The 25,832-nt window shown below is 38.8% G+C and overlaps 2 protein-coding genes across 3 annotated transcripts in view; both read left to right on the forward strand.

The window, feature by feature from the left end:
• Positions 1-11,828, forward strand: part of LOC132101363 (protein mono-ADP-ribosyltransferase TIPARP-like) — a 35,757-nt gene extending 23,929 nt beyond the window's left edge. The window contains exons 3-6 of the mRNA XM_059506258.1: positions 3,802-3,988; positions 4,821-5,008; positions 6,693-6,968; positions 10,800-11,828. Coding sequence (XP_059362241.1) covers positions 3,802-3,988; positions 4,821-5,008; positions 6,693-6,968; positions 10,800-11,247 — 1,099 coding nt within the window. The 3' untranslated portion in view covers positions 11,248-11,828. The remainder of the gene's footprint in view (positions 1-3,801; positions 3,989-4,820; positions 5,009-6,692; positions 6,969-10,799) is intronic.
• An 11,480-nt stretch (positions 11,829-23,308) lies between these two features.
• Positions 23,309-25,832, forward strand: part of lekr1 (leucine, glutamate and lysine rich 1) — a 144,468-nt gene continuing 141,944 nt past the window's right edge. Inside the window, exons 1-2 of one of the 2 annotated variants that reach the window (XM_059506260.1) lie at positions 23,309-23,482; positions 24,108-24,190. In XM_059506260.1, the coding sequence (XP_059362243.1) occupies positions 23,479-23,482; positions 24,108-24,190 (87 nt within the window). In that variant the 5' untranslated portion in view covers positions 23,309-23,478. The remainder of the gene's footprint in view (positions 23,483-24,107; positions 24,191-25,832) is intronic. The other variant, XM_059506259.1, reaches the window with a different exon arrangement.

The following is a 25,832-nucleotide window of genomic DNA, read 5'->3' on the forward strand; positions in this document are numbered from 1 at the left end:
AGGAGAAATGCTGGCACTGTCGAGCGTGTCACTGCTGCTGTATTGAGCGCAGATGACTTAGCATGAGTCAGCAACACCCCGGAGCAAAACTAGCAACAAAGTGACTCCTGCAGAAGGATATTTGGGTTGTGAAACTCATGAGTGGCTCATTTCTGCTAAGAAACTAAAGCTCAGCCCTATCTTAAGTATTGAATCTGTGGATTTCTGGCAATTTGTTGTGCAAGGCACAGCGTTTTTATTTGTCAGGGCGGACATTTTGTACATAGATTCCAGGGAATCTGATAATGTTGTTGTTGTCTTTTGCATTCAAGAGAGGGATTTGCATCATTGATTCAGATGTTTTGCACTTCTTGTTGGTGACAACACTTGTTGGAGTCAAAGTTGTTTGTTGTCAATTTTATTCTCCCCGTGTTTACTTGCCCCCTTGAGATAATGAATGTTTTCCAGACTTGAGATTTCACAAACAATCTACATTTTGTCCACCTGCAACTGGCTGTTTGTGTAATTCTGGATTTAGTGTCCTTTTTAGTGTTCTGAAGGACATTAATGCCTCTAAATGTTCAAGTTTGACTGCTACATTTGGTATTATCTGGCGCCTTGGCTCCGATGACCTAAAGGAAGTGATGAAACGGCAGTGTTCTGGTCTCCAGCGTGGGGAGCCGGTCTCGGTTGGTTTTTGTTGGCTGAGCCAGAAGCTGCTTGCTAGGGCAAAATGTGTATATGTGCCCAGAACTGTCTGTAAAAGACAGGCTGTCCTGAACATGCTGCTTTAGAGTGATTCTGGGTGTGTATGATTGAAGCCCATGGTGTTCCAGTTGAGAGGACACAATGTGTGTCTTTCACTATGAAAAAAGAGAGTAGGGACCGACTGTGTTGGTAGATGCTGAAGGTTTTGGGATGATTTCAGAGCCAGAATTTCTGTCATCATTTACTCAGCCTCAGTTGTTCCAAGTCTTGACTTGCTGCCTTCGGTGAAAAATTTTAATGGAAAATTTTAATGAAGTGAATAAGGACCAAACATTAAACAAAATAAACTATTCTTGAAATTAGTTTATGTGACTTGTGTGCTATATATCAAGTATTCTGAATGTGCAGTCAGTCGTAATTCTGTTAAAAACACTCAAATATTTTATTAATCACTGATAATCTTCCACTCGGGTGAGCTGTTAAACACTGTGACTCATTGTGTCAGTCAGTTCCAACCAGTTTTGTGAACAACTTTTAATAATTTTAGTTAACTACAGTATAACACTGTTGTGAAATAACTGAATCGATTCACTAACAAAAATCTGACACAAAAGAATGATTCATTTGTAAATTTGTAAAAGAGATTTCTGTTTTCATTCTTCCGAATCTCTCTGTGTTGAAGGAATTAAAGTCATATGGGTTTGGAACAGCATGAGGTTGAGTAATTGATGACAGAGCCTTAATTTTTGCATGAAGTAACCCTTTAACTTGTTTACACAATGGGTTTAATTTTGGAAAGGACTAGGGATGGGACGATAACCGGTTTTATTGATAACCGTGATAAAATGTGCTGAAGGTTAGTAATATCGTTTAAAAATGAATTATCATTAAAACCGTGTTTGATTATCGCGGTTTTAATAACTCACTATTAAATCATGTCCAGCCAGCAACAGTCTGACGCAAGCGCAGCGCACAATGTTTTTTTTGTTTTTTTTCGATAAGGAATGGTGAAAGTCAGTGACTTTTCTATGCTTTTCTATGCTTCTACACTTTTCATTGTAAGGAAGGAAATGCCACAGAATTTAATCTTTCTTTAAATTAAGTGCATAGAGTTGCTTGTTTTATTAGTTGTTTGTTGATTATTAAATATAAAACTTGCTGAAATGTTTTCAGTGTGAGCATCCACTATTTTTGAACACTTTCATCTCGTTTCAACAAAACCGTGATAATATTGATAATCGTGATAATTTTAGTCACTATAATCATGATATTAAATTTTCATACCGTCCCATCCCTAGAAAGGACTGCTGGGATGCCCTTTTACACATTACTGTGGAGACTACATATTGTGTGTGAATGGCTGTTTTATGCATACATGTGTTTTGGGCTGACTCTATTCAGTAGGTCAGTTAACACAGTAATGATAAACATCTTCCCCCCCCCCCTCTCTCTCTCTCGCTCTCTCTCTCTCTCTCTCTCTCTCTCTCTTTCTCGCTTACATGCGCATGCGTGCATGTGAAGTCTGGGCCTGGATTTGTTTGTCATGCATTTTTTAGATCAGATTTGGTGTCTGTTGGCATGATTTCAAAGACAGAAGACACTGTGTGAGCATGAGCGAGGGAAGATGAATAACCCTCATTTGCTTATTTTATCTGTTCTTTGCCATCTTCTATGACTATGACAATGACAGTTTTGGCAGCTTATGTGCTGCACTTCATTTTCTTTTTTTCTCAAATCTTTTAAAATGATGGTCATTGAGAAATATCCTGGTCATAGTCCAAAAATCTAAAAAATAAATGGAATAGATTTTTGTATGGTGACATTATTTTCATGAGGAATAAACACATTTTCATACATTCTCATTAACATAAAAAAATAATTCTCATCATTGTAATGGTGTTGTAATATATATATACACACACAACCGAAAATACCATCAGAATGTCATCAAATTTTGAACTGTCCTCATTCAGGATGCCATTTAAATTAAGTCTATAGGATTGAGATCATCAAAGCATTTTATTGTGCTTTATTTTCTTCTTTCAATTCATTGCAACATAGATTGTTTTTGATCAGTGTTCTCATGTTTTGTCTACTATATTCGTGTTTTGGAGGCTTGTTAATGCTTACAAGCGGTCTCTTGCTGTTTAATTGTATTTCGTGTGTATGTATTTGTGAGGTTGTTGAGATCTTCTCTCTGCTGTTCTCAGGACTTACAGTGTTTAGTCTATCTCGCTTCTGTCCGCCACGTTCGCTTGTGAGTGTTTCTTTTAGGCCCCAGTCCACCCATCCTGTCAGAGCTCAACGTCCTTTTGGTGTGCTTCTGAGATTAGCTCTCAAAACCTTCTGGTGTGTTGATTTTGAGTGTGTCGGCCGGGCAGTTTCAGTCTAGTACACTCACCAGTTGTCTGGGTTTTGACCTTTACAGGTGTGTTTGAGTGGGAGGATGATTATTTTTAAGTTTTTTAATCTCTTCTTGCACTCCTCGATGTCATATTTCCATGTAATTTATATGCAGTTTCATATTTGGCCCCTCAGGAACAAAAATGTGCATTAATACTGAATGGATGGTGATTTGTGTGCGATTATATTTCAGCAAGTATTTGAGTGTATGTGTTTGTAAACGTTTTATATGATTTGAACGTTAAAAAGGGTATGGGTAGAATTTTGGGTTAGGCATTATTTGAACCACTTTTGGCCAGACATTCACCTTTAACCTTAAATCCTCTTTGTGTTGAGAGTAAATGTGATCGATGAGGCCATTATTAGCAAGCCGCCTCCCCTGGAGGAGTGACCTAAAAGTCAGGCAGTCAGGGGGTCACCATTCCATCCCCCTCCGTCTGGAGGACAATCTCGCCTCTCATTGGGTTTTTCAGGACTACAAAGACCAAGGGAGAGTTTTCTAATAAGCCTAAGGAATTTTGTGGAAATTATATTAGGTGTAAGACATTGTTTTTCTTCGAAAGGCCTAGGACGTTTATCGATGTTGTGGCTCAAGGACAGATTATAACTGTCGGGAACTGAACCAACTGTTTTTATTCTGTGTAAGTGACTGTCATGTGCATGTGTTTGGGATTTTGTGTTTACATCTGTTTACTTTTGTTTCACGCACAGCGGTCGAGTGTTTACATTGGACTTCAGTACCATGCAAGTTTGTGACCTGGAGTTTGACCTCGTCAGGCGTCTGTCCACGCCTTCCAGCTCCACAGCCACACCCACAAACACAAGCCCCACCCCTAACTGCCTGACTGTGTGGAAGTACTACTGTAGAGATAACTTTGGCTGGAGGGAATATTCAGAGGTGAGACACACCAATCTGATCCATTCTTTCCCTTTCTTTTATAATTCCTTCAAAACAATTATAATTTTACATTAGATTTGTATTTTAAATGAGGAAATGCCGTTCTTTTAAACCTTCTATTTATCAAAAGATCCTAAGCAATTCAACTGTTTTAACACTGATGATAAAAATAAGTATTTATTGAGCACCAAATCAGCATATTAAAATGATTTCTAAAAACTGGAGTAATGGCTGCTAAAAATTCAGTTCTCAGGAATAAAATACATCATAAAATTGATTAAAATAGAAACGTTTTTTTGTTGTTTTTTTTTGTAATATTTCGCTAAATTAAGATTTTTTTTATTGTGTTTTTGAACAATAAATATCGACTTGGTAAGCATGATAGACTTTTTTTCAAAACATCAAAAGATCAAGCTTTTTAGATTTTTAAAACCTTAACTTGTTCTTGAAAGATTTTCTAAGATCGTTGACATAAATAGGAGGTTTTAGTTAGTTTAGTTCACAGAATTAGTGTATGTTTGTGTGTGTGTGTGTGTTTGGTTGGCTCAAAGAATGTACTCGTGATTGCGTTGTGTATTGGGTCTCAAGTCGTACTGGCTTGCACACACCGGAGAAGACGTCCAGTTCTACTCACAAGCGCCTGAAATCATAAGATTGCATAAGCGTTCGTTTTGAAAACAAAGCTTTTTATTTCCTCTGAAAATCTCCTATGATGGATACATTCTGACCAGTGCTCCGGATGAATAGAGTGGGAGTCGGAGCACATTGAAGTGTTCTGTTGTTCTCTCTTTCCCTGTTGAATTCATTTGCTCTCTCTTTCTCCATTTCACAGCCGGTGGTTCGGTTGATTGAGGAGGCTACCGGCCGAGGACTAAAGGAGGTCCGTTTCATCACACTGCAGAATCAGTACATCCTGAACATTCGTGAGGGCTTCCAGCAAAATGCTGTTTTCGGTTTCCGCCGGCAGATCAAAAAACGGCCGCTGTTCAGGTCCTCCATCATGCTCACGCCTTACCTCCAGTGAGTATCCCTATTTACCTTCAGCGCTCATAAAGTGTCCTAAAACTTTTGTTAGATACCACTGATTTTACACTGAATATTCCATAACAACATAGGTTTGTACCTCAAAAGACCTTAAAAAGAGCCACATATGGCATTGTTTTCTCTGGATGCGTTTCAAAACCCCAGGATAACTCGCAAGCGGTTCACTGCTCGCCAAGAACATATCGGACTTCGCAGTATTCCCATCAGTGAGGGGTTTAAAGCGTGTATCTTATTTTAATTGCTTAAGGTACTGCTTGTGCCTCCAAATAACATTTGTGAAATATAGTATTCCTACTCGCCTTAAGCTAGAACATGGACTGCCGCCTAGGCTAGTCTATCATAATTCTCAAAAGGAGAGAAATCTCTGTTACATCTCTTGTCAACTGAAATATGATGCGTGCTTATATACAGGGAAAAAGAAAACAATTTAATGCAACAGAGGTAAAAAGGTAGATGAGAAGGGAGGATGGTTAAATGGGTTCAAGACCTGTGTAAGAGATTCTAACGTGACCACATTAAGTTCTTTCTTCTCTTACATCTACTAAGTCACTCAGGCCTGTGAAGGGTCAGAGACATGTGGATATTTCTCTGTACGTTCCCTTATAGCTACGTGTAAATTAAGGGGAACATCAGTTTTGAATCTTTTCCGCCCTTTTTATTTTACTTTTCTCTTAAGTCTAGCTGTAGCTGTCACCACCAGCATTAATGGATTCGAATCAGGAGTGGATGGTATATTATCTTAGCCTTTTGACAAATAATTTATATCACAATATGTATAAACATTTTTTTTATAGGTTGAAATCAGTCAATTTAAACTGATTTACTGAAACAGGCAGTTTGAACTGATTTAGGAAAATAAATGGAAGTCACTAACACTTTTGCTACTACTAATGATTAAATTAGATTTGCTATTCATCTTATCGCATTCATATTTGAAAGTTGCAAGACAAGAAGGGGTTGTTCACTTATTGCCATCAGTCTGCTCCTGTTGTCAGGTAAAGGCCACTGCAATGCTGGTCCACCCATTTAAAGGGTCCTGCAGCATCAGGAACACATTGTTCTGAGCACAGGGGTGGAACTCATTAGTACGATTGACAATTTGGCCGAACCACTGGCTGCTCCAGCTGAATTAATGCTCAGCAACCAGCATAAATCACCCTTTCATTCACACACAGACATCTTAACAAACAGTCCCTTAACAGTTGCTTTCCAAAAAGTGTTTGCTTATCTCTTCAAAACCATTGCCCTAGTTTCTTTTCATTTGCTTTTCCTCAGCGCCTCTCAAAAAATATATGGTAAATGAATTGCTGCAGTTCCAGCACTAGCAGTCTAGTTGAGAAAGGAAAGCAGTGCAAGATAAAAGTTAAAAGATGACTCATAAGGTAGTCACACTGATTTGAGTTATAACCTTTACCTTCTAGAAATCCATTGTAATGTTTAGTCACAGGACTGAACCCTGACCTCCATTTAACCATGACCTCCAGTCTCATAAACTCACAAGTACCATAATTTCAGAAGACATTTGTGAAATTTCATGTTTCCCAATACCAATTTCTGTAACACGACAAAAAATAAATTACCATTAATATTTTTACAATTAATCTTTTCTACATATTTTATAATTAAATCTCATGATTACATGTTGTCCTCTCTTCTTTAGGACTCTTGGTGGCCTTTCCTCAGCATTTCTCTCCTCCCTGGAAAGTTTTGGAAACCAGCCTCTCTCTCCAACGTTGAGCGGTCCTTCCAAAGTGTACCCTGAGACTTGGTTACCCATGAACACCAGTCAGGACTACCTGCAGGTGCCCGTCTCCCGGGATGACCGTAGCTACCGGACCGTCTACAGCCTCTTCCACAAAACCGTTTCCGAGACCAAGTTCCGCATCCTGAAGATCCTCCGTGTCCAAAACCCCTTCCTCTGGGAGAAGTACAAAAGGTGTGGTTGGAGATTCTCAAACAATGTTTAGATCCTTTGTGCTATTCAAGTTGTTTAGACTATTTATCTGGGGCCAAAGCAGTGTTTAGTAAACACTTACATTACAAACTGGATGAAGACAGACAATAAAAAGTTATCAGGACAGATCTGTGTTTCAGAAACGTCTTTAAAGTGAGTATTTAGTCCGTACCCCTGAACACGAAGCTCTGAGGCTTTTATGTTTGCTTTTAAGCTGCTAGATGTCAACCATGTTAATAGTTCTTACTAAGTTTTGTTGGTCGGAAACAGATGTTTTTTTTTTGGTAGGCCCGCGAGGTGAACTTCTCAGCGTGTGAAATGTGGAACATGTACAGAGGAATTGAATGAGAGAGGAAAGGGTGCTAGTTTTGGTTGGTGTATTTTAAAAAGACGTTTAATGCCCCTCAAACCACGGACGATAGGTTACAGAAAAGGGATGAGTCAGTAAGAAAGAGTTATTGCTGCTGACTCGTGAGGTGTGTTTGTGCGTGCGTGTCTCTTTACTGCTATCTTAAGCATGCGACAATTAGCTAATCCTTACATATATCTGTGTTTGTCTAGTAATTCAATTGCTGGAGTGATTGCTTTTTATGAACACACAGTAGACAGCATAATGTGGTGACAGTTTAGGGTTATTCATTTTAGGTAGTCTAGCATAGTCATTTTCAAAGATTTTAATGCCAAGGGCCAAGTGGTGGGCGGTATGACCAAAATTTAATATCACAGTATTTTTCAAAATTATACCGGTTTCACGGTATATGATGGTATTTATTCATATTATTCTATGCATGACCGGATGTAAACCACGTTTTCTATGGCTATGCGGTGGTTTTGGCTATAGCTATTACTTTTTTGTCTCATGCTGCGCATTTAAAAAAAAAAAAGTGCATAATATTAACAGATGAGCTATGCTCATATTTATAATTCCAAACAGTCAGTCAGTGTTTTGTACTCATTTATTGAGGAGTCGGCTGCAGTACGGGCAGCTGAAAACGATGCTTCTCTGCCACTCACTGCACAGAACAGACACCGAGAGAGATGACACTGCTCCGGGAGAGTCAGACCTAGCGCTCACAGGGCAGCACTGGCTACATCTTCTCACTGAGTCATAGCTAAGGTTTATCCAAAAAAGTTGCTAGGTTTGTCAGTACATATATTCTATGGAAAAAAAGCAGCTAAAAGCATCTGAAAGTTGCTTAATCTAGTGCTAAAGTCACGCTCATATGTGTGAGGCGCATGAGCTGATGGCAGCGGGTGGTGGTACCTCTGTCGGTCACTACGAGTTATCTCAAACGACATATGGAGACCCCATATGTCGATCGACAAACATCTCCATTCCCTCCATCAGGGAATAAGGGTTACATACGTAACCGAGAACCGGTATACCACCTAGCACTACAAGGACCCTTAAATACTATATGAACCCCCTTTCTTAAAATATGAAGGCAGCTACATATTTAAATGTGTAAAGACTGACTCATTTGTATTGTGTGAAATATTAAGAAAATATTAAGCATGATAATATGGACAACAATAACAACAATTGTTTTTAAAAATGAAGTAATAGTTTCAATATAGCCTAGTCATTGTACTTAAGCCAAATCAAATTATTAATATTTTCTGGAAAGTATGTACTTTGTATTAAGTTCATAGTAACTATTTTTATTCTACTGACTATTAGAGTGATGAACAATTTTTCACTTAATTATCTGTGGAACTGGTTCTTTCTCTTAAAAAAAAGGCGTGAATAGAATAACAACAACAACAACAAAACCTGTTACAGCCTTTTAGTTTTTGCACCATCGACTCATAAAATAATTCCAATAGTTTTTGCTTTGGTACTGAAATTGCTACAGAGAACTGTGAAATTTGACTGGTATTGGTGGCAATAACTACTACAGAATAAAATTGAATATTTGCATAATTTTAGACAGGCTTTAGAAATTATAATAAAACAGTATATTACCAAATTCTGTAAAATCTTTTAAAATTGTTAATGTTTAATATACAGCGTCTGTATGTATAGCACACCCATATACATATATTATTTATATGCTACTACGTGTCTCAAACAGAACTCCTTAATATCATTCAAAGATTCAATGCATTTAACCTCACAACGTTTGGCAAATCCAGCGATTAGTTCATCCCCTTGCAAGCACTTATTGTAGTAGCCTGGGAAAGAGAGCTGAAGGAATAAAGGTTGGTGTGTTCATATGCTTGTGCAGGTGAAGATCTTTTGTGCAGTAGTTCTGAGTGTTTCCAGGGTGTTGGCCAACGAGCGAGAGAGAGAGAGAATGTCACTGGGTAAGCATGAAAGAGGATTTGTTTTCATCAGTAAAAGAAAGAACAAAACAGACTGATGGAAGAGTAGCTTGTTGTAAAAGAGCTTAAAGGAGATGAAAGGAGAAGCTGAAACAACACGAGTAATGACTTTACTGACGCATATGGAGTCACTGCTCTTCGGCAATGTGCGCGTGAGCGTGTCAGTCGATGATTGTGACAACTGGGCCTTGTCAATGGAAGCAGGGTCACTTGAGGTCATTTAGGACCAGGCTATGTCACACTGAGTACTCCACTGATCAGAGAGTTTCTCTCAGCCAGGCTGACCTTGCATCCCCTCTGCCCACAACAATAGAGGCACAGATCCGAGGCTAATGGGGCCCTGTTGCTGACTGGGTTCACTCAGGTCCCTGGCACTCATCTGTTCACTCACCCTTTCTGTACCCTCTCACTTCTGTTTCGATTTGACAGGATGAGCGCTCCAGAGTTTGGCTTGTTGTCTTGTTTTTGTACAAAGACAGCTGGTGTGCTCTGACACAACAAAGTTTGTTTTATTTTAGTCCTCAAAGTTTGCATACAGTAATTGTTGGCACCAGGGTTCAGAATTAACTTTTTCCCCCTTTTTTTCACCTGCCAGACAATAGTGGCTGAATTGAGAAGATTTATTAGATGTGAGGTTGTAAAGACAAATACCAGTGCAAAAGTATTAATTTCAATAGTTTTTAGTGTATAATTTGTAATTTATTTAGACAAGATATAATCTAATTTAAATATTGGGAATTTATTAATTATTGGCCATAACGTGAAGTTAACTATCAGCTTATCAGTATCAACTAGAATTGTAATAGTGCATACTATACAAACATAGGATGCTATATTTTATTCTTTAGAGGTTGTGACAGATGTTTTCTTTAGTTGATGGTTTGTATGTTTTACATTTTTCTTTTACTTGCTTAAAATTATTGTTCTTACGATACAATGAAAACCATTCATTCTGTTGCAGTTCCTATCAAAGTTACTAGCCAGCTGGTTTGAATCCTGGTTGTCTCACACAGTCTTAGGGCCAGGTTTACTAAACGGGGCAAATTAGTGTTAAAGTGCAATTCCATAAAAGCACCAATGGGAGGGAAAAATTCTACAGGTGATTTAATACCAATGCGCACGTTAAGGAACAAAGACGCAGCCAGATCATCTCCATAATGACCAGCGCAATCTACCAAGAGTAGTGGAAATTACCACCTGATTTAAGACTTGCTTATTTTGGCCATTAAATATTGGCGCAAACACAAGTAATTTCACAAGTGCAAATGATAGTAAATCGCGTTACATGATTAATTTTAATACTCTTCTCCCATAAATTTTGCGTCTGAAAGTGTAATTCCTACAAATGCATATATTCAATAAGGTCAGGCACAAAAATGTTCACGCCTTTTCAGTGCTAATCCTTCACCTTGTGTCTTTAGTAAATACCAACTTATTTCAGCTTTTTACGATGTTTATTGAAGTCTATGTTTATCCTTCTCATTACAGGAAGAAAGAATACATGTCACGGCACATGTCAGAGATGGACTTCATGCTAAATGAACGCCACCTGTTCCACGGCACGTCCCAGGATGTGGTGGAGGGCATCTGTAAGCACAACTTCGACCCACGTGTGTGCGGCAAGCATGCCACCATGTTCGGCCAAGGCAGCTATTTTGCACGCAAGGCTGTCTATTCTCACAACTTCTCCAAGCGCTCGCCCCGCGGTGTGCACTACATGTTTCTGGCCAAAGTCTTGACGGGCAAGTTCACAGTGGGCAACTCTTCCATGCGCCGACCACCTCCCCTGAATCCAAGAGATGCCTGCAGCGACTTATTTGACTCCTGCGTGGACAACTGGATGGACCCACAGATCTTTGTCATCTTCAGTGATGATCAGAGTTATCCTTACTTCATCATTCAGTATGAAGAGGTGGGCAATACAGTGGCTATTTGAAGATCACTGCACATCTGGATTCTTGCACAAGAGACCTGTGCGCACATTCGGCCAGTTTGAAAAAAGACTGGATTTGTTGTGTGCCAGCAATCTGAAAGGGACTCATGGACCATATGGGTTATGTTCGAATACGGTTCCCACCCTCAATCATGTGTGAGGGTTTCTGTGTGACCTTTCAGTGCGCGTCTTCTCATGCCCCTGTGAATACAAATGGGGATTGTGTGTATGTGTGTGTGGCGTCCCTCCTCTGTGCTGGACAGTTTAGTTTGTGAATCATGTGTGTGGATGAGTGTCCCTGCTGTGGCTTCCATGACCATGGATTGGAACCCACATTAGCAAGAGGCACGTCAATGGCTTGCCACTCAGACTCGAGGCTGTTGCTGCAGCTTCACATTCTTATTATTGTTTCCCAAAAATTCACTGTTTCCATTGCTGCCATTCGCGTTCCATACTTGCTATTTGTTTGAAGTTGTAAATATATTCTCCTTGTTTATAATTGAACTGTGTGCCTTTTGTTCATAAATAAATTGTTTATTTATGTTAGTCAATGTAACAAGTAAATAAAAACAATTTAAAGAGAATGTGGCTGATGTTAAGTTGATGTTTGCTTATATAGCCGGACTTGCATTGAGTTAAGGCAAAGTGTAGTAATGCGACGTTACAGTTACTGTTCATCTTTGACCCCATTTGCCTCTGACCTTTTTAATCATACCCTGTGGTTATCTAACAATTCACACGACATTGTTACATGGATGGTGCCAACGTGAAAATAAAACATGATGACAGGAACAGAGGCTGATCCTCTGAGTATCTAGATACATCTAGTTGATGATACAACAAAGAAGGCATCTCATGACATTCAGAGAGTGAAAAGGAATGCTAAAATTTGAAGGCAGGGATTCGCTTGTTACTGAATGGTTCACTCTTATCAACGAACCCTGGAGTTAGATGTGATAAATCTTTAAGCATGTTCTCAGAATGAAAAATCTATCTCTTGCTCTCTTAACCCACACAATTCCCTCTCTTGCCTTTTCTCTCCAGAGTACTATTGGGTTCCTAAGCTCCATGCTTAATGAATCCCAGAGTAACAGAAAGAGAAAGGAGGCAGCAAGGGAACACCCTCTGCACCCTGGAGCCAGCCAGATTAGGAAACAGGTCCCTCGAATTCTCTTCCAATATGCGTGATAACACAGTACCCAACCCCTATTCCAACCCTCAATCTTTCCCTTTGTGTCTCAGTCTGAACTTTAGACATCTTTGACCTAATGTTGTGATAAGTAATTTTCAGTACTAAGGCTGAGTAACAACATGGGATAGGCCCTGACAGATATCCAGTACTTTACCCAAATATAAAGTGTTGCTGAATTGCTTCACAAACAGCTCTGGAACCTGTGCAAAAGCCAGGTTCTGTTTGTCTGCCCTTGTGGAATTATTACAGCTCCTGTCGCTTTGCATCCCGGGGGCTGGAACAACCGAGGTGGCAGGGAAAGACAAAGGGACAGTCAGCGGGGAGAAAACAAGTAGGGTCTCCCCTTGAGGCAAGTTACTGATTGTAACCTGCTGGGATGTGACCCTAAAAATGAGAAACTTACCCTCCCTCTTTACCCACTATCAGTTCTCTTTCTGCATGCTTCCCCCTGACCTTTCTCCCCCAACGCCTGTGCCATCTTGTGTTTCTAAAGGCCACAGAGAGCCCCAATCAAAGACGTGAGCCCTTGGGCACAACTTTGAATTACTTGCCAGACATCCACTGGATGACATGAAGCAGCTGCACTCCCTACAGTAATTCCTAGTCACAAGATTGCTAAGTGACTGATAAATCTCGCATAGGAGAGAGACATATTTGTTTAAGGTGTGTTTGGAAGAGTCGGGCAAAGAATGTGCGTGATTTCAGATATTTGACTTCTTATGTTTATTTCAAATATTTGACTTTTTGTTTGCTTCTTAGAGGAGGGTAAGGCTTGGGGAGAGCTCACAGAGAGCTCCATGATGCATGAATCCCCGTACTTCCTGCTCAACCCAGTTCCATATAGCTTCAATGACGCCCAGCTGCAACCAATGAACATTCCAGCTTACTTTTTTCATCATTTCAAATTTCTGCCATAAGCCCTTAAGAGCAATAGGGGAGGACCAAATATGGGAAGGAGACTGTGCCCTGAACTTAGCGTGACCTTAAAAGCAGCCCTGCTCCACATGACCTCTGCTTTCTGCCCTAAAGAAGGGGGCTCTAACAGCCAGTGTTCCATGCATGGTCAAGCTCAGGATTTTCCTCCTTGATTTTCTTCTTTGCACGCTTCCAATTCATCTTGCCATCTCATTTTCTTTTATCTAGTGCCCTTTTCCTCTGTGTTTTATCTCTTTTCTTCTTTTGGGGAAAGAGTATTTTGGATTTCTATAAGGGCTTGGCAGTTTGACAGGGCAATCAAGCCAGTCTTTCACTTTTTTGAGCCGTCTACCGGTCATTGTCTGTTTCTTTAATTGGATTTTAGAGCAGGTCAGGCAGTGGATAGGGGATCAGGGAGGTTAGGGCCAATGCTATCCAGAAATGGACTCATTTGCCAGGCAGAAACTAGATAGGAGGCTGAATTGGACAGAAGAATATATAGCGGCTCTATCTAGAGGCCAACAGGTTATCAAGTTCCTCTAAGTCCAGAGCTCTGCTTCCATGTCCCTGCTTCATGCTGATAGCTCACTCACTCATGCTTGAGCAGTAAATCTTGGGTGTTGTTAAAGACATGCGAATGAATTGCTTACTCAGTAGGCCAGGTCTCCTTAAACATGATTACCACTGCCAGTGCATACATGATGATTATTTCATACCGTTTCGACCTCTCATGACAGAAATGTGTAGCTCTCTGTTTTCTCAGAAAATATCCATCTGGAGGATTAGGGTGAGAGGAAAGGCAAGGACTGTGGGGAGAATGGAGAACAGGAAGGAGGTGGATGATTGAGGCTCATTGCTAGTATATACAGGTGGAGCAAATGTGAGGAGGCAGGAGATATTTCAGTCCGTGCTTAATGCCTGATGGATTTGAACACATTTGCAATCATGCATTCCTAAATATTGAGACTAAAAATGCTAAATTCTTTATGATCACACAAGAAATTATAGATTTATTCTGAGAGTTTTCAACTGTGTCTCTACTGTCCTTTCATGTTGTTTGCCTTTTCCTTTCGTCTGAAGCACTAAGCATGCCAAATCAAAAGACAAGGAAACAATAAAACCCCTACTGTCCAGGATGGTAGTGCTGCTTGTAAATCATCATGAACACTTGGTTCATGGTTGGGCAGAGTTGTTAGTTGTAGCAAACCCCCTGGTACCATTTCCTGACTGGAGCAATGGGAGGTTCTGGAATACGCTGGATGCCCAGAGGAAGGGTAAAAAAAAGAGGGGGGAGGTGTGTAGCTAGGGGCAGCGTACGTGCCGCACAGCTTGAGACTGGTGCTGGAGGTGGAGACAAAAGGAACAGGATGCTGAGCGCCCTACAGGAATGCATACGCCCCGGCAGTATGTGCATAACACTCATCCCTCCCTCCCATATAACCACACTGGAAAAAGAGAGCGATAGACTAAGAAAAAAAATAAATAAAAGATAGTCACAAAGAGGGCAGGGTCAGTGAGGAACTTCATCAGGGTGAAAGAACTTGGTGCATCTCTCGTAAAGGAAATGATCTCTGCAGATGTAATTTTAGGGTAGAGTTGACTGTTCTATCACAGTTTCTAGTTATCACAAAAATCAGGGCTGATCAACATACCACCAGTTTGATTCACAGGACTCTGACGTGTGCACTCGAATGTTTACACTGTGCAGGAAGTACCTGATTAACATGAAGTATAAGTAACAGGACACATGAAAACACATGTCTGCTGACACACTAAATAAACACAATAAATAATTGGGCATGCACATCTGGGTTAATACAAATTATTTAGAGCCATTTCAGAAACCCCCACCCACCCACCAACATTCACATACACACAGTCATGTGTATGGACACAGGGTCTAATTTGTTTTTATTTATAACTGTTGTAATAGTAAACTATGCAGCAACATATGTGAAAGTATAGAAATTGTGACAAGGTGTTGCATCAAAACTATTTTTATCACATTTTTATAATTATATAATGTAAGAAAGTGTCTTCGTAACATGGAAACTTCATAAGATGGCAACTTAAACCTGCCATCTTATGTCTAAAAAGACATTTGAATTCCCACACAAACACACACATACAAAAAAAAATGTATGTGAAGTACAGCCACGCTTTGCCTTGACAACAGTTTTGAATATTTATCAGGCAACTGTATGAGAAAGCCACCTGGGATGCTTTTTGAATCATCATAAAGGAGTTCCCATTTATGTGTGACACATGTTGGCAGCATTTCCTTCACTATCTGTTCCAACTCAATCCATTTGTAAAGGCAAAACTTACGTTTGATTACAGAACTAATTTGAATCGTTTAAACAGAAGCCTTCAGAACAAACAGTCATAAGACATTTAAATTTGCTCAACTGTATTCAAACTTTTGACTGTATGTCTACTTTTAACCAGCTGTTCCACATTGTTGAATCTTAAATGTAAGTTACTTTGAAAGCCTGTAATCTAACGTTCAAAAGCCCAGCTGGATTTCAGGCCTGTGTTGTACAGAATGCATGCCGTCGTGTCAAGTGTTAGCCTGCCTGGGTGTTACTTACAACTGCAACTTCCCCTTACCTGAGGGATCTCAATCTTCAGACATTCCTGAGTCTTAGTCACTGGTAAAAGTTTTCATTGAAAGCACACAATACCTTATATAAACCCTTAAGCGAGGGGTTTGGACAATAGCAGATTTTTGTCACCCTAGAGGCCCCTGTGTTCAGTAACATTATAAAAAGGAACATATTGCTAATCCAGTCAAGCCAGGCCTGGACACCCACCTCAAATCTGAAGTTTTCCTGAAGTTAACTGAGAGATGTGGTTGATATAGAGAATTAAAAGAGAAAACAAACATGCATTTGTGTCATTAAAGCACCAAACGTCACCTTGGCACGTGCGAGATGACATGCTGGCGTATCCAAGTGTGGGGGCACGACAGTGGGATCAGCGAGGAGGTAACAGGTGACAAAGAAAAAACACTGGCTAACTCCACTCATATGTTCCGACATCAGAGTGCTGCTCATTCCACTCGCACAGAACAAGCCCAGGCAGGTTGTCACGGCAACAGTGAGGGCACATAGTCTCACACTACCTGCGTCAACGGAATTCCATGTAAGTGTGTGCGTGTGTATACGTGAGTATGCTTTTATGCGAGAGGACTGAACAGTTGAATTAAAGCAGAAGAAGACTCTCATCATCCGCCTCGGACAGAAAAGGCTGAGAACTTAAAATTCCCCTCACATTCATGTCTTTAAGCTGAGCTGCCATTTTACTGCTGTTGGCTGGAATCTCAAGCAGTGTTTCCAGCAGTGCTTTAATTACGGATACTGGGTTGTGTCTTTAAACAATGGGTTTATTTCAGAACTGTGTGACACTGCCACTCATTATGAAGTAAAACAAACGTGTTGGCACATTTTTTATGTTTTTACTGTTTAATATTTTCCATTGTCTTTTGGCTGATATAGTGAGTTGATGTTGACCAGACATGATTCATTCAGCGTTTTATGTTCGCGTGAAGTGGAGGCTTTGGGCTCGAAACCAGTTCCTAATTAGAAACTGGAGTTCAGATTCAACCATGCCCAACAGCAACCTAATCATAATCAACAAAAACAACTCAACCACCACCTCATAGGTCACATGCAGTGTCACATGGAAGCTTGTTTCCCCCCTCAGAGTACAAAATAAAAAGTTAATGTGAGGAAAAGTTTAAAATAAGAAATACATTTACATTGTCATAAAAAATTTATTTAAACTTTTACTGTAATGCTTCCATAGTGATTTGAGTGTGAACAGTTTGGCAAATGTGACCATGCTCCACAAAACCAGTCATAAGGGTCTATTTTTCGAAATCAATATTTATACATCGTCTGAAAGCTGAATAAATAAGCTTTCCATTGATGTATTGTTTGTTAGGATAGGACAAAATTGGTCTGAGATACAACTATTTGAACATCTGGAATCTGAGGGTGCAAATAAATAAAAAAAAAACCTGTGCTACTTATGACGGGTTTTGGGGTATAGGATCACATATCAGTTTATGCATTGCAGTGACGCTGAACCTTGATTAATGAAACATTACATGCAAAGAACCTTGTGAAATATTAATCTAAACAAATGATGTTCTGTGCCAACCATTTAACGTTCACAAAGATAACCTGTTCCACAGAAACAATCATTAAAGGTCACCTGTTACATAGTGTTCACAAAGCTTCACACATCCTGATATGATCAGTCAGTTTTGTTATATTGAGGAGCAAACTGAAACCTGCCTTATCATTATGCATCGCACAATTATGTCACACTTAACATGGAAGATTCTAATCAAGCGGACACACACTACTTCTTCCTTACTGTCAACTTCAATCAGTCTATTTAATCCCCTCCCCTTTCCAGAACAATCTTTCCCACCGGTCTCTCGCAGAGCTTAGTAGTAAACATCCACACAATAGCCATTCCACTGAAGGAGCTATTGTCGCTGAGAGTGTTTGCCTTCTCACAGAGGAATCTCTTTCTTTCAGGGCTAGAAGACTGTTTTTCCTCTTTCCTGCCTTCCTCAGGGGTGGTCTGGTGGAGATAACCCAACGGAGAGGTGCTGATACAGATCAGATTTGGGAGAACTGGCTGGAGAATGGCCCACTAAATCAGTCGCAGTTGAGGGAGAGGAAGATAGTGGCAGGCCTGCCTTGGAGCTCTTTCAAAAACCTGATGAATGCTTATGAATGGGAAAAGAGTGTAGGGTTATCTTGTGGACTGATAATCTTCTGTACTCTATTATGTAAAGAGATTTCAGGTAATGGAATAACTAGAGTAATGACTGGACTGGTTAGTTATTGTTGGACCAATTTTAGCTATAGCCTTTTTATTTTAAGCAACCAGAAAATCAGACATGAACAAAATCGTACAAAGCCTGTCAAAACATGTGTTGCGGCCACTTTAATCCTGGGTAAAGCAATGTTTGAAATTTGTAACTTTAAAAAAAAAGGATAAGCATATGATTAAATCCTGAAATATTATGAAAATAATTCTACCAGAGAGTGTTAACAGATATGATGCTTTTGATGTGCCAACACTAAATGTGGTGCTTAAACTAAGCTACAGTGAGTTGTGTAGCAAAAGACAACCAATCAAATTACTAAATGCTTACTTTGATTATTTAAACAGGTTGTGTGCCTGCATACATTCGTTTAACTTACTGACTTCATTAATATGCAAATAAGAACATTGACCCAACTGTATAGTGAAATTTTGATAGCTGAACACACAAAATATGAACATTGTGAGACATAGCAGGATTTCGAATGGTTATGGGTTAACAATTTCCAGTGGAAATAGCCTATGAATGTTGCCTGTTACATGTCATTTGAGATAGATTGTTCTGGTGAGGCAGAGGATAATGTGCTGACAAGAAAACCTCATTGCTTAGATCTTTCCTTGGTTTATCTCTCCAGGCACACTCTGTTGATGATTAACAATGAAATTTTAATCCATTCTTTGACATGATGCATTAAAGTTTATCTAAGGTGACCATGTTGAGGCCAAACCTGTTCTTTAATCTTTTTTAATTACGCAACTCAGCATGAACTGCAGCTCTTGTGTGTATATTGTCTCCGGGGTCAGTTATTAGGGTCAGTGACGTGCTTGCAATTATGCACTGATTCTTGCTTAATGTGATTTAAAACTAAGAACTTCCAGATACATATACAGTTATTCTTTCTTTTTTCTTTTTTTCTTTCTTTCTTTCTTTCTTTCTTTCTTTCTTTCTTTCTTTCTTTCTTTCTTTCTTTCTTATTTTCTTTCTTTCTTTTTTTATTTAATCACACATCTTTATCAGACAATGCATGAATGAAAGAATGAATAATTTGTACTATAGAACTGTAGGGATTAGTGAACTTGCAAATGTGATATTTAATTATTAAAATATTAGTTTAATATCTCAGGTGTACCTCAAGGAAATTGTTAGGTGAAAGAGATTCGACTGCTAATATACACGGATACAAAATTATTTGGATAAAAGCATCTGCTAAATTACTAAATACACACACACACACACACACACACACACACACACACACACACACACACACACACACACACACACACACACACACACACACACACACACACACACACACACTATACTATATATATATTTCAGACAATATAATATTTATAAATAATATGTATTCTTTTAATGCAACAATTGACATAATGCAGCCCACATTTTACACTAGTTGTTTTCTTTGTGATGACGAACAGGCAGGATTTACGGCAGTTGTGACGCAGTGGTTTATGCCACTCCCCCTGTGCTTGATGCGTGACTACGCTCAGTAAGTCACAGCGGTTATTTGAACTGATACGGCGGGGGATTGTCACGACATCCGCCGCTTAAATGTGTAACACAACGCGCTGCCGTGAGAGGAGCCGAGTCGCCTCTGTGTTTCTCATGCAAATCTATTCACAAGGGCTCTTTTAAATCTCCCTTCCTCCATCTTTAAACACACAGACACGCACGAGTTCAGCTGTCTCCTTCAAAAATGTGCGTAACGTTAAGCCTATTGCCTATTCTTAGCCAATAACCGTCTTTTTATGAAAGTAAATGAATGTGCGATCATATTCCTGTCTCTTTTAATTTATCACGGGCTACATAACGCTCACCCCACTCCTCAATTCTCTTTAAATGTGGGTTTATTTCATATAATAGGCTGCTTTCATGAGGCTGTCCAACCAACGTCAGGTTCCTTGTACTTTATAGCACTCTCTCACGGAACTGGGCGATAAGTGAACAGCAGTCACTGATATGGAAAGCGACACACTGGCCATCAGCTTTAATTGATTTGCGAGATTGGGTTAACACACGTTTGCGTGCAGACAGCACGAAAGGACCATTTGGTGTTTAGGTTCCCTGGGAGGCACAAATCCCCAAGGACTGAACGCGAGGCTGAACAGTTTTGTGTGGAAACAAATAACAAACCTCAGCAAGCCTATTTACGGCACAAAGAAAACATGCCTCACTAAATAACAGAATGAGTAAACAAGAAAATAAAATGTTATCTGACAAAATAACGTGCACATATATACAATTAAACATATGGCACACATTTTGACACACATTCATAGATTAATTATTTAACCCTATTGACATTTGTTATTTTATTTTATTTAAAAAAAAAAAAAAAAAAAAAAAATTGGGGGGGGTATATAAACACTATTTATTTACACTTACAAATACTACACACACACACACACATTAAAAATTATTTAAACAAAAAAAACGTTTATTATGTGTGCACAGGAATATTCTATCAACTGTAGAATGTTAAGCTTTATTTCAGAATAAAGTATAGGTGTATATGTAATTTAATGTTTATTTTTTTATTTTTCTCCTAGAATAGCATAGTGCTAGCACCACTGTTTACAGGAGCTGTGCTGTTAACTGTTGTGGCAAAATGAAATTGACTTTCACCGCATAAGAGACAAACTATAGCTCAATTGTCTTTTTCAAAGGTTTTATTTCTTGCAACAAAGGTCAGACAGTCATACAGAAACAGGAGCTGCTGCAGGGTGCGACAAAGAAGGGAGGGTTCTTTCACATTTATACCTCTTCCCCTTCAAGGTTACATCTCCTAACAACTGTACTTTTCCACACAAAGTCAAAAACACATTCCACCATATCATACTTCTAAGACTCGGGCCCTCATGTTTAAGGACATGGTGACCTTCTAGGTCATGGACAGGCGTCTTTGGGTCTCCCAGTTATTCAGTTGAGTTGAGTTGTCTTAGTTGAGCCCAACTTAGGCCTGCACGAACCCCTTGTCACCCATACATCTTGTTCTTCAGGCCCCAAACCATATCTCATTCAGACTTCAAAGCAGTTATAAGTAAACCAGGCGTTACACAATGTTCCATAAGCATATCATGTAAAGTCAATTAAATTATTTTTTCTTCCACAATAACAAATAACAGTCTATACACTGCTTGAATATTGAATATGATCAAAAAAAAAGAAGAAAAAAAAAGAAAGTGCCGTGAGTGTTTTTGTATATCTGTGTGCGTTACTGTGTTTATATGCTAATTATTTGTCATAACATTTTATTATGTTGTTTACTCGATCTGTAATATATAGTAGGGCACATTTTCATTTATGCAATAAATAGGCTCGTTGAGGTTTGTTATTTGTTTCAACATACAACTTTTTTTGTAAAAATTGTAAAAAGCGCTATACAAATAAACTTGAACTTTTCAGCCTTTACTGACATACAAAATTCAAAAACAGCATCCATAATACCATAAACAGCCTAAATAACTATCAAATCCAGAACGCGGCAGCAAGATACATTTTTAATGAGCCAAAAAGAATACACGTCACACCTCAATTTGCACTGGCTTCCAATAGCTGCTTGCATAAAATTCAAGGCATTGATGTTTGCCTACAAAACTACCACTGGCTCTGCACCCCTTTACCTGAATTTGTTACTTCAGACTTATGTGCCCTCTAGAAGCTTGCGTTCTGCAAGTGAACGTCGCTTGATTGTGCAATCTCAAAGAATCACAAAGTCACTTTTAGGACTTTTAAATTAAATGTTACCTCCTGGTGGAATGACCTCCCCAACTCAATCCGAGCAGCTGAGTCCTTAGCCATCTTCAAGAATCGGCTGAAAACACATCTCTTCCATCTTTATTTGACCCTCTAACTTTAACATTCACTATTCTAATTCTATTTTTATTTTAAAATCTACCTTTCTAATCTTTTTGTACTCTATTTTCTTTTCATTATGCAATTGTGTGTGTGTGTGTGTGTGTGTGTGTATATATATATAGGCTATATATATATATATATATATATGTGTGTGTGTGTGTGGGTGTAAAGACCTCTAACACTAGCTTGCTCTATTGTTTTTTTATTCTATCTGTGTACTGTGTTAACCTAACTGAGGCTTGTCATAGAACTTACATATCTCTTTTTGTTGTTTTTGATTGCTTCCACTGTCCTCATTTGTGAGTCGCTTTGGATAAAAGCGTCTGCTAAATAAATGAATAAATGTAAATAACTGACAGTAGAAAAAAAAAACGCAGTCAAATAATAGGGACATCTCCAATACCTCTAAATATAAGTATTTTACAAATAAGACTACTAAACCAATCTGAGGGCAGTTTCATTTTATTTTTTATTCTAGACTCCACCCATTCCTTCCGTAACGTTACTCTCACGCAAATGATCATATTTACGCCACGGCAGTGACGGCACGCACATGGGATCGCACGCACACTCTCAGTCATATCCAAACGCACACAAACACACTCATTCGGTGACTCGTCCTTTCTTCAAGGTTCTTCTATTTACTTTACACACTTCCCCATACACATAGCGTGCCTGGATGAACTCAGTCCTCCAGGGCACACTGCATTTAAACAGTGGTCGCTCTCTATTGGACATCAACCGATTCATAAGCAAGCAGTGTGTCTATACTATTTAATATTCTAAATATAATAATATATTATTATTATTAACGGAATTATCTGTAACATTATTATTCAATCTTGAAAGGATAGAATCCAAAGATATCCGTTACGAGCAGAATGCGCTCTGCCCGAGTGCCCGGACGTTGCGTGTCTTCCAGGGTTTAGCGTTGAGAGACACATAAGGACGGGGTTTCGAGGATTTTCTCTCAAAAATCCCCTCAAAGCCCACTTGTTTTATTTTTATCACACGCATCCTCGCTATTCTGCTGTAAACGCGGATCTGCATTTGTAATGTTAGACACGATTTGCTATCATTCGCCACGCAACCTATATTTTATTAACCCATACTATGAAGGAAGCGAAATATGGGCAGGGCAATATCGAAGGAGGATCCTTAAATAAATGCTGTTCCGTCAGTTTGTGGGTTGGGTAAATGAATCACGCTCGTTCGCTCTGAGAATACTCACTCACCCAGTTCAAACGGTTCAAAGAGCGTTCTATTCTTTACGCTGTTTGCGTAGAAAGGCGCGTTGTCGTCATGGTGACTGCATAACGCTTAAGTTTCACCCTTACCAGGCGTGCTTTTCACGGGCATTGATTTAACGAATCGAGTTCAACCGTTTTGTAGCAAAATAATGGGTATGTAAATACTTTTTGTATGGAATTATACATTTTAAATCCGAATATTTTCACTAAACTGCTGAAAAGCTACCAGACATTCCACCAAAACGTTAGGTTCTTGTGTTCAGGCTAACGTTAGCTTAATTTTTTTTTTTTAAATTTTTTTTACTATTCTGCTAATAGCGAAAGGATTTAAAATGAAAATCAGTGTGACTCCTAATTCTGTTTCAGTATCATGGATTAATAGGAAATAATATTATTGCTCTGGTTAAATTAGGTTATGTGAGCTTATGTGTATAATTTTATTACCATTGTGATACTATTATAATAAATATTATTTAATAGTACGTACTATTTTGAAATAGTTTTTAGTTGTATATTTGACGTTATTATATGCCTGTGTAGTTTTTATTAATTGTTATTTCAGTTATATTTTTGTACATCGTGAATGAAAATGGGGAATGCTGCCTCAACAACTAACTTTAGATGAACTAAAATAAGATTTTTATTTATTTTATTTAACATTCATATTATTTTATATGAGTTACATTTTTTAATTGTTTTAGTTAACTACATTAACTTATGTGATGGCTTGTATTATCAGTAAATTCAGTAAAACTGTCTTTTTTTTTCTGTCCTACAGAGGAGACACCTAGGGAGACAGCTGATAAAGAAGACATGGAGATACACATCCCTTCATACCCCCTACCCCTGGAAATACAGCAGGTAAACAACATTCATTTCACAGATTTTACACCCCTGCTGTGCAGATATAATTGCATAGGTTCTCAGTTTTGTTGCTGTTGTGCTCCATTTATAATTACATACAGAGGGAAGTTTGATCCTTTGTGATCCGTTATGCTCAGGGGCAGCTCGCGAGAGATATGAGAAGATCAGCATTCATTCTGTCTGATTTATCAGGTGCCTTTGTGTCCTAAAGAGGTCATGTTGCACTGGGTCATTCAGAGGAGGTATATTATCAAAACCTACTTTGTGTAGTGAAAATGTTCAGACTTTCTACATTTGCCTTCTTTTCCACCTGCATTTTTCTCTCTTAACACCAAAACCACTTGTTAAACCAGTTTACCTTTTTTATTTAGCTATTTAGCATATAAAAAAACATCAGATCAGTGTTCCTGAAATGCCAAATGATTTATTTCTTTAAAAGTAATGCAGAGAACGCCCTTTTTACTTAAAGCGTTATATTGTATATTTAAGACCGGGAACCTCAGCTATTTATATGCATACGAATATGTTTACTCTCTGATTCAAAGAAGGAACTGAAACTCAAGTCAATGAGATACCATTTTGGATTCTGGATGAAGTCATGTGCGCATTTTGCCCTAAGATGCCCTTGCTTTATGAAATGTCTTTACATAGGGAGGATCCCATTTAAATGAACTCCTTTTTAGTATTGTGTTCCGTGTCAGATTCATGGCGTGCCACTCACAGGGTAAACACGAGGTCAAGAACGCCTGTTATTATCCTTGGGCTATGAACAATTAATTTAGCTATTTTTATATGCCTCGTAAAAGTGTTTTTTTTCTAAAAAAAATTTTTTTTGTCTCAGATGTCAATCAAAAATAATAAAGTGTGTTTGACATTTATTAAGCACAGATACACCTACTCTAACTTCTCATTTATTGATTCTGATTCGCTTCCTGTTTTTTCCTAACCCACATCCGCCTTTGTTAGGATTTCCAGCCTTCTATTTATTTTTGATGTTAGCGTGGCAAGTGGCTCCAATGTGATGAGAAATGATGGAGATCCTACTGAGTCTCACTCTGGTGCCTTTCTCTAGCTCTGCTGCTCTCTAAATAATGAATGGGACGCAAAAACAGCCACATTTTTCTACCTTGGGAGACATGGGGGGATAATGGCGTCATGTGTTGCCTGTTTAATGGGATGATACTATCCTCAGCTCCCCCCGCTGCTCACCCTCTGTTCACAAACAACACCTTCTCAGGTCTCTCACCTGTGCATCTTACGCTGGGTTAAAAACAAACACTCAACTAGTGCAAAATGTAAGTATGTTTTGGCTTTGGTGTGAAAAAAAAAAACAAGTGAATAGCTGGTAACTTAATCAGGAACTGCAGTACAAAGCATGTGGTCTAAACGGCAAGAATGATCTTCCACTTTTACCTTAGTGGAAAATTTGCCATCAGAGATTTATTGAGGATGTCTAAAGATTTTTGTTTTCCGTCCAGAGCTCCGTATGGTGAAACATACGTGAACTATTACTCATGTTAAGCCATGAAAACGCAAGTAAAAATGTTTTTATTAGAGGAAGCATTTCAAGAAGAGACTGGCTCAGACTTTTCACAAGTCTCTGATTAAAGTCAAGTCTCAAACCTTTTATGGTAATTGT

Source organism: Carassius carassius, chromosome 23 (assembly GCF_963082965.1).
Source record: "Carassius carassius chromosome 23, fCarCar2.1, whole genome shotgun sequence".
In the NCBI taxonomy this organism is placed as follows: domain Eukaryota; kingdom Metazoa; phylum Chordata; class Actinopteri; order Cypriniformes; family Cyprinidae; genus Carassius; species Carassius carassius.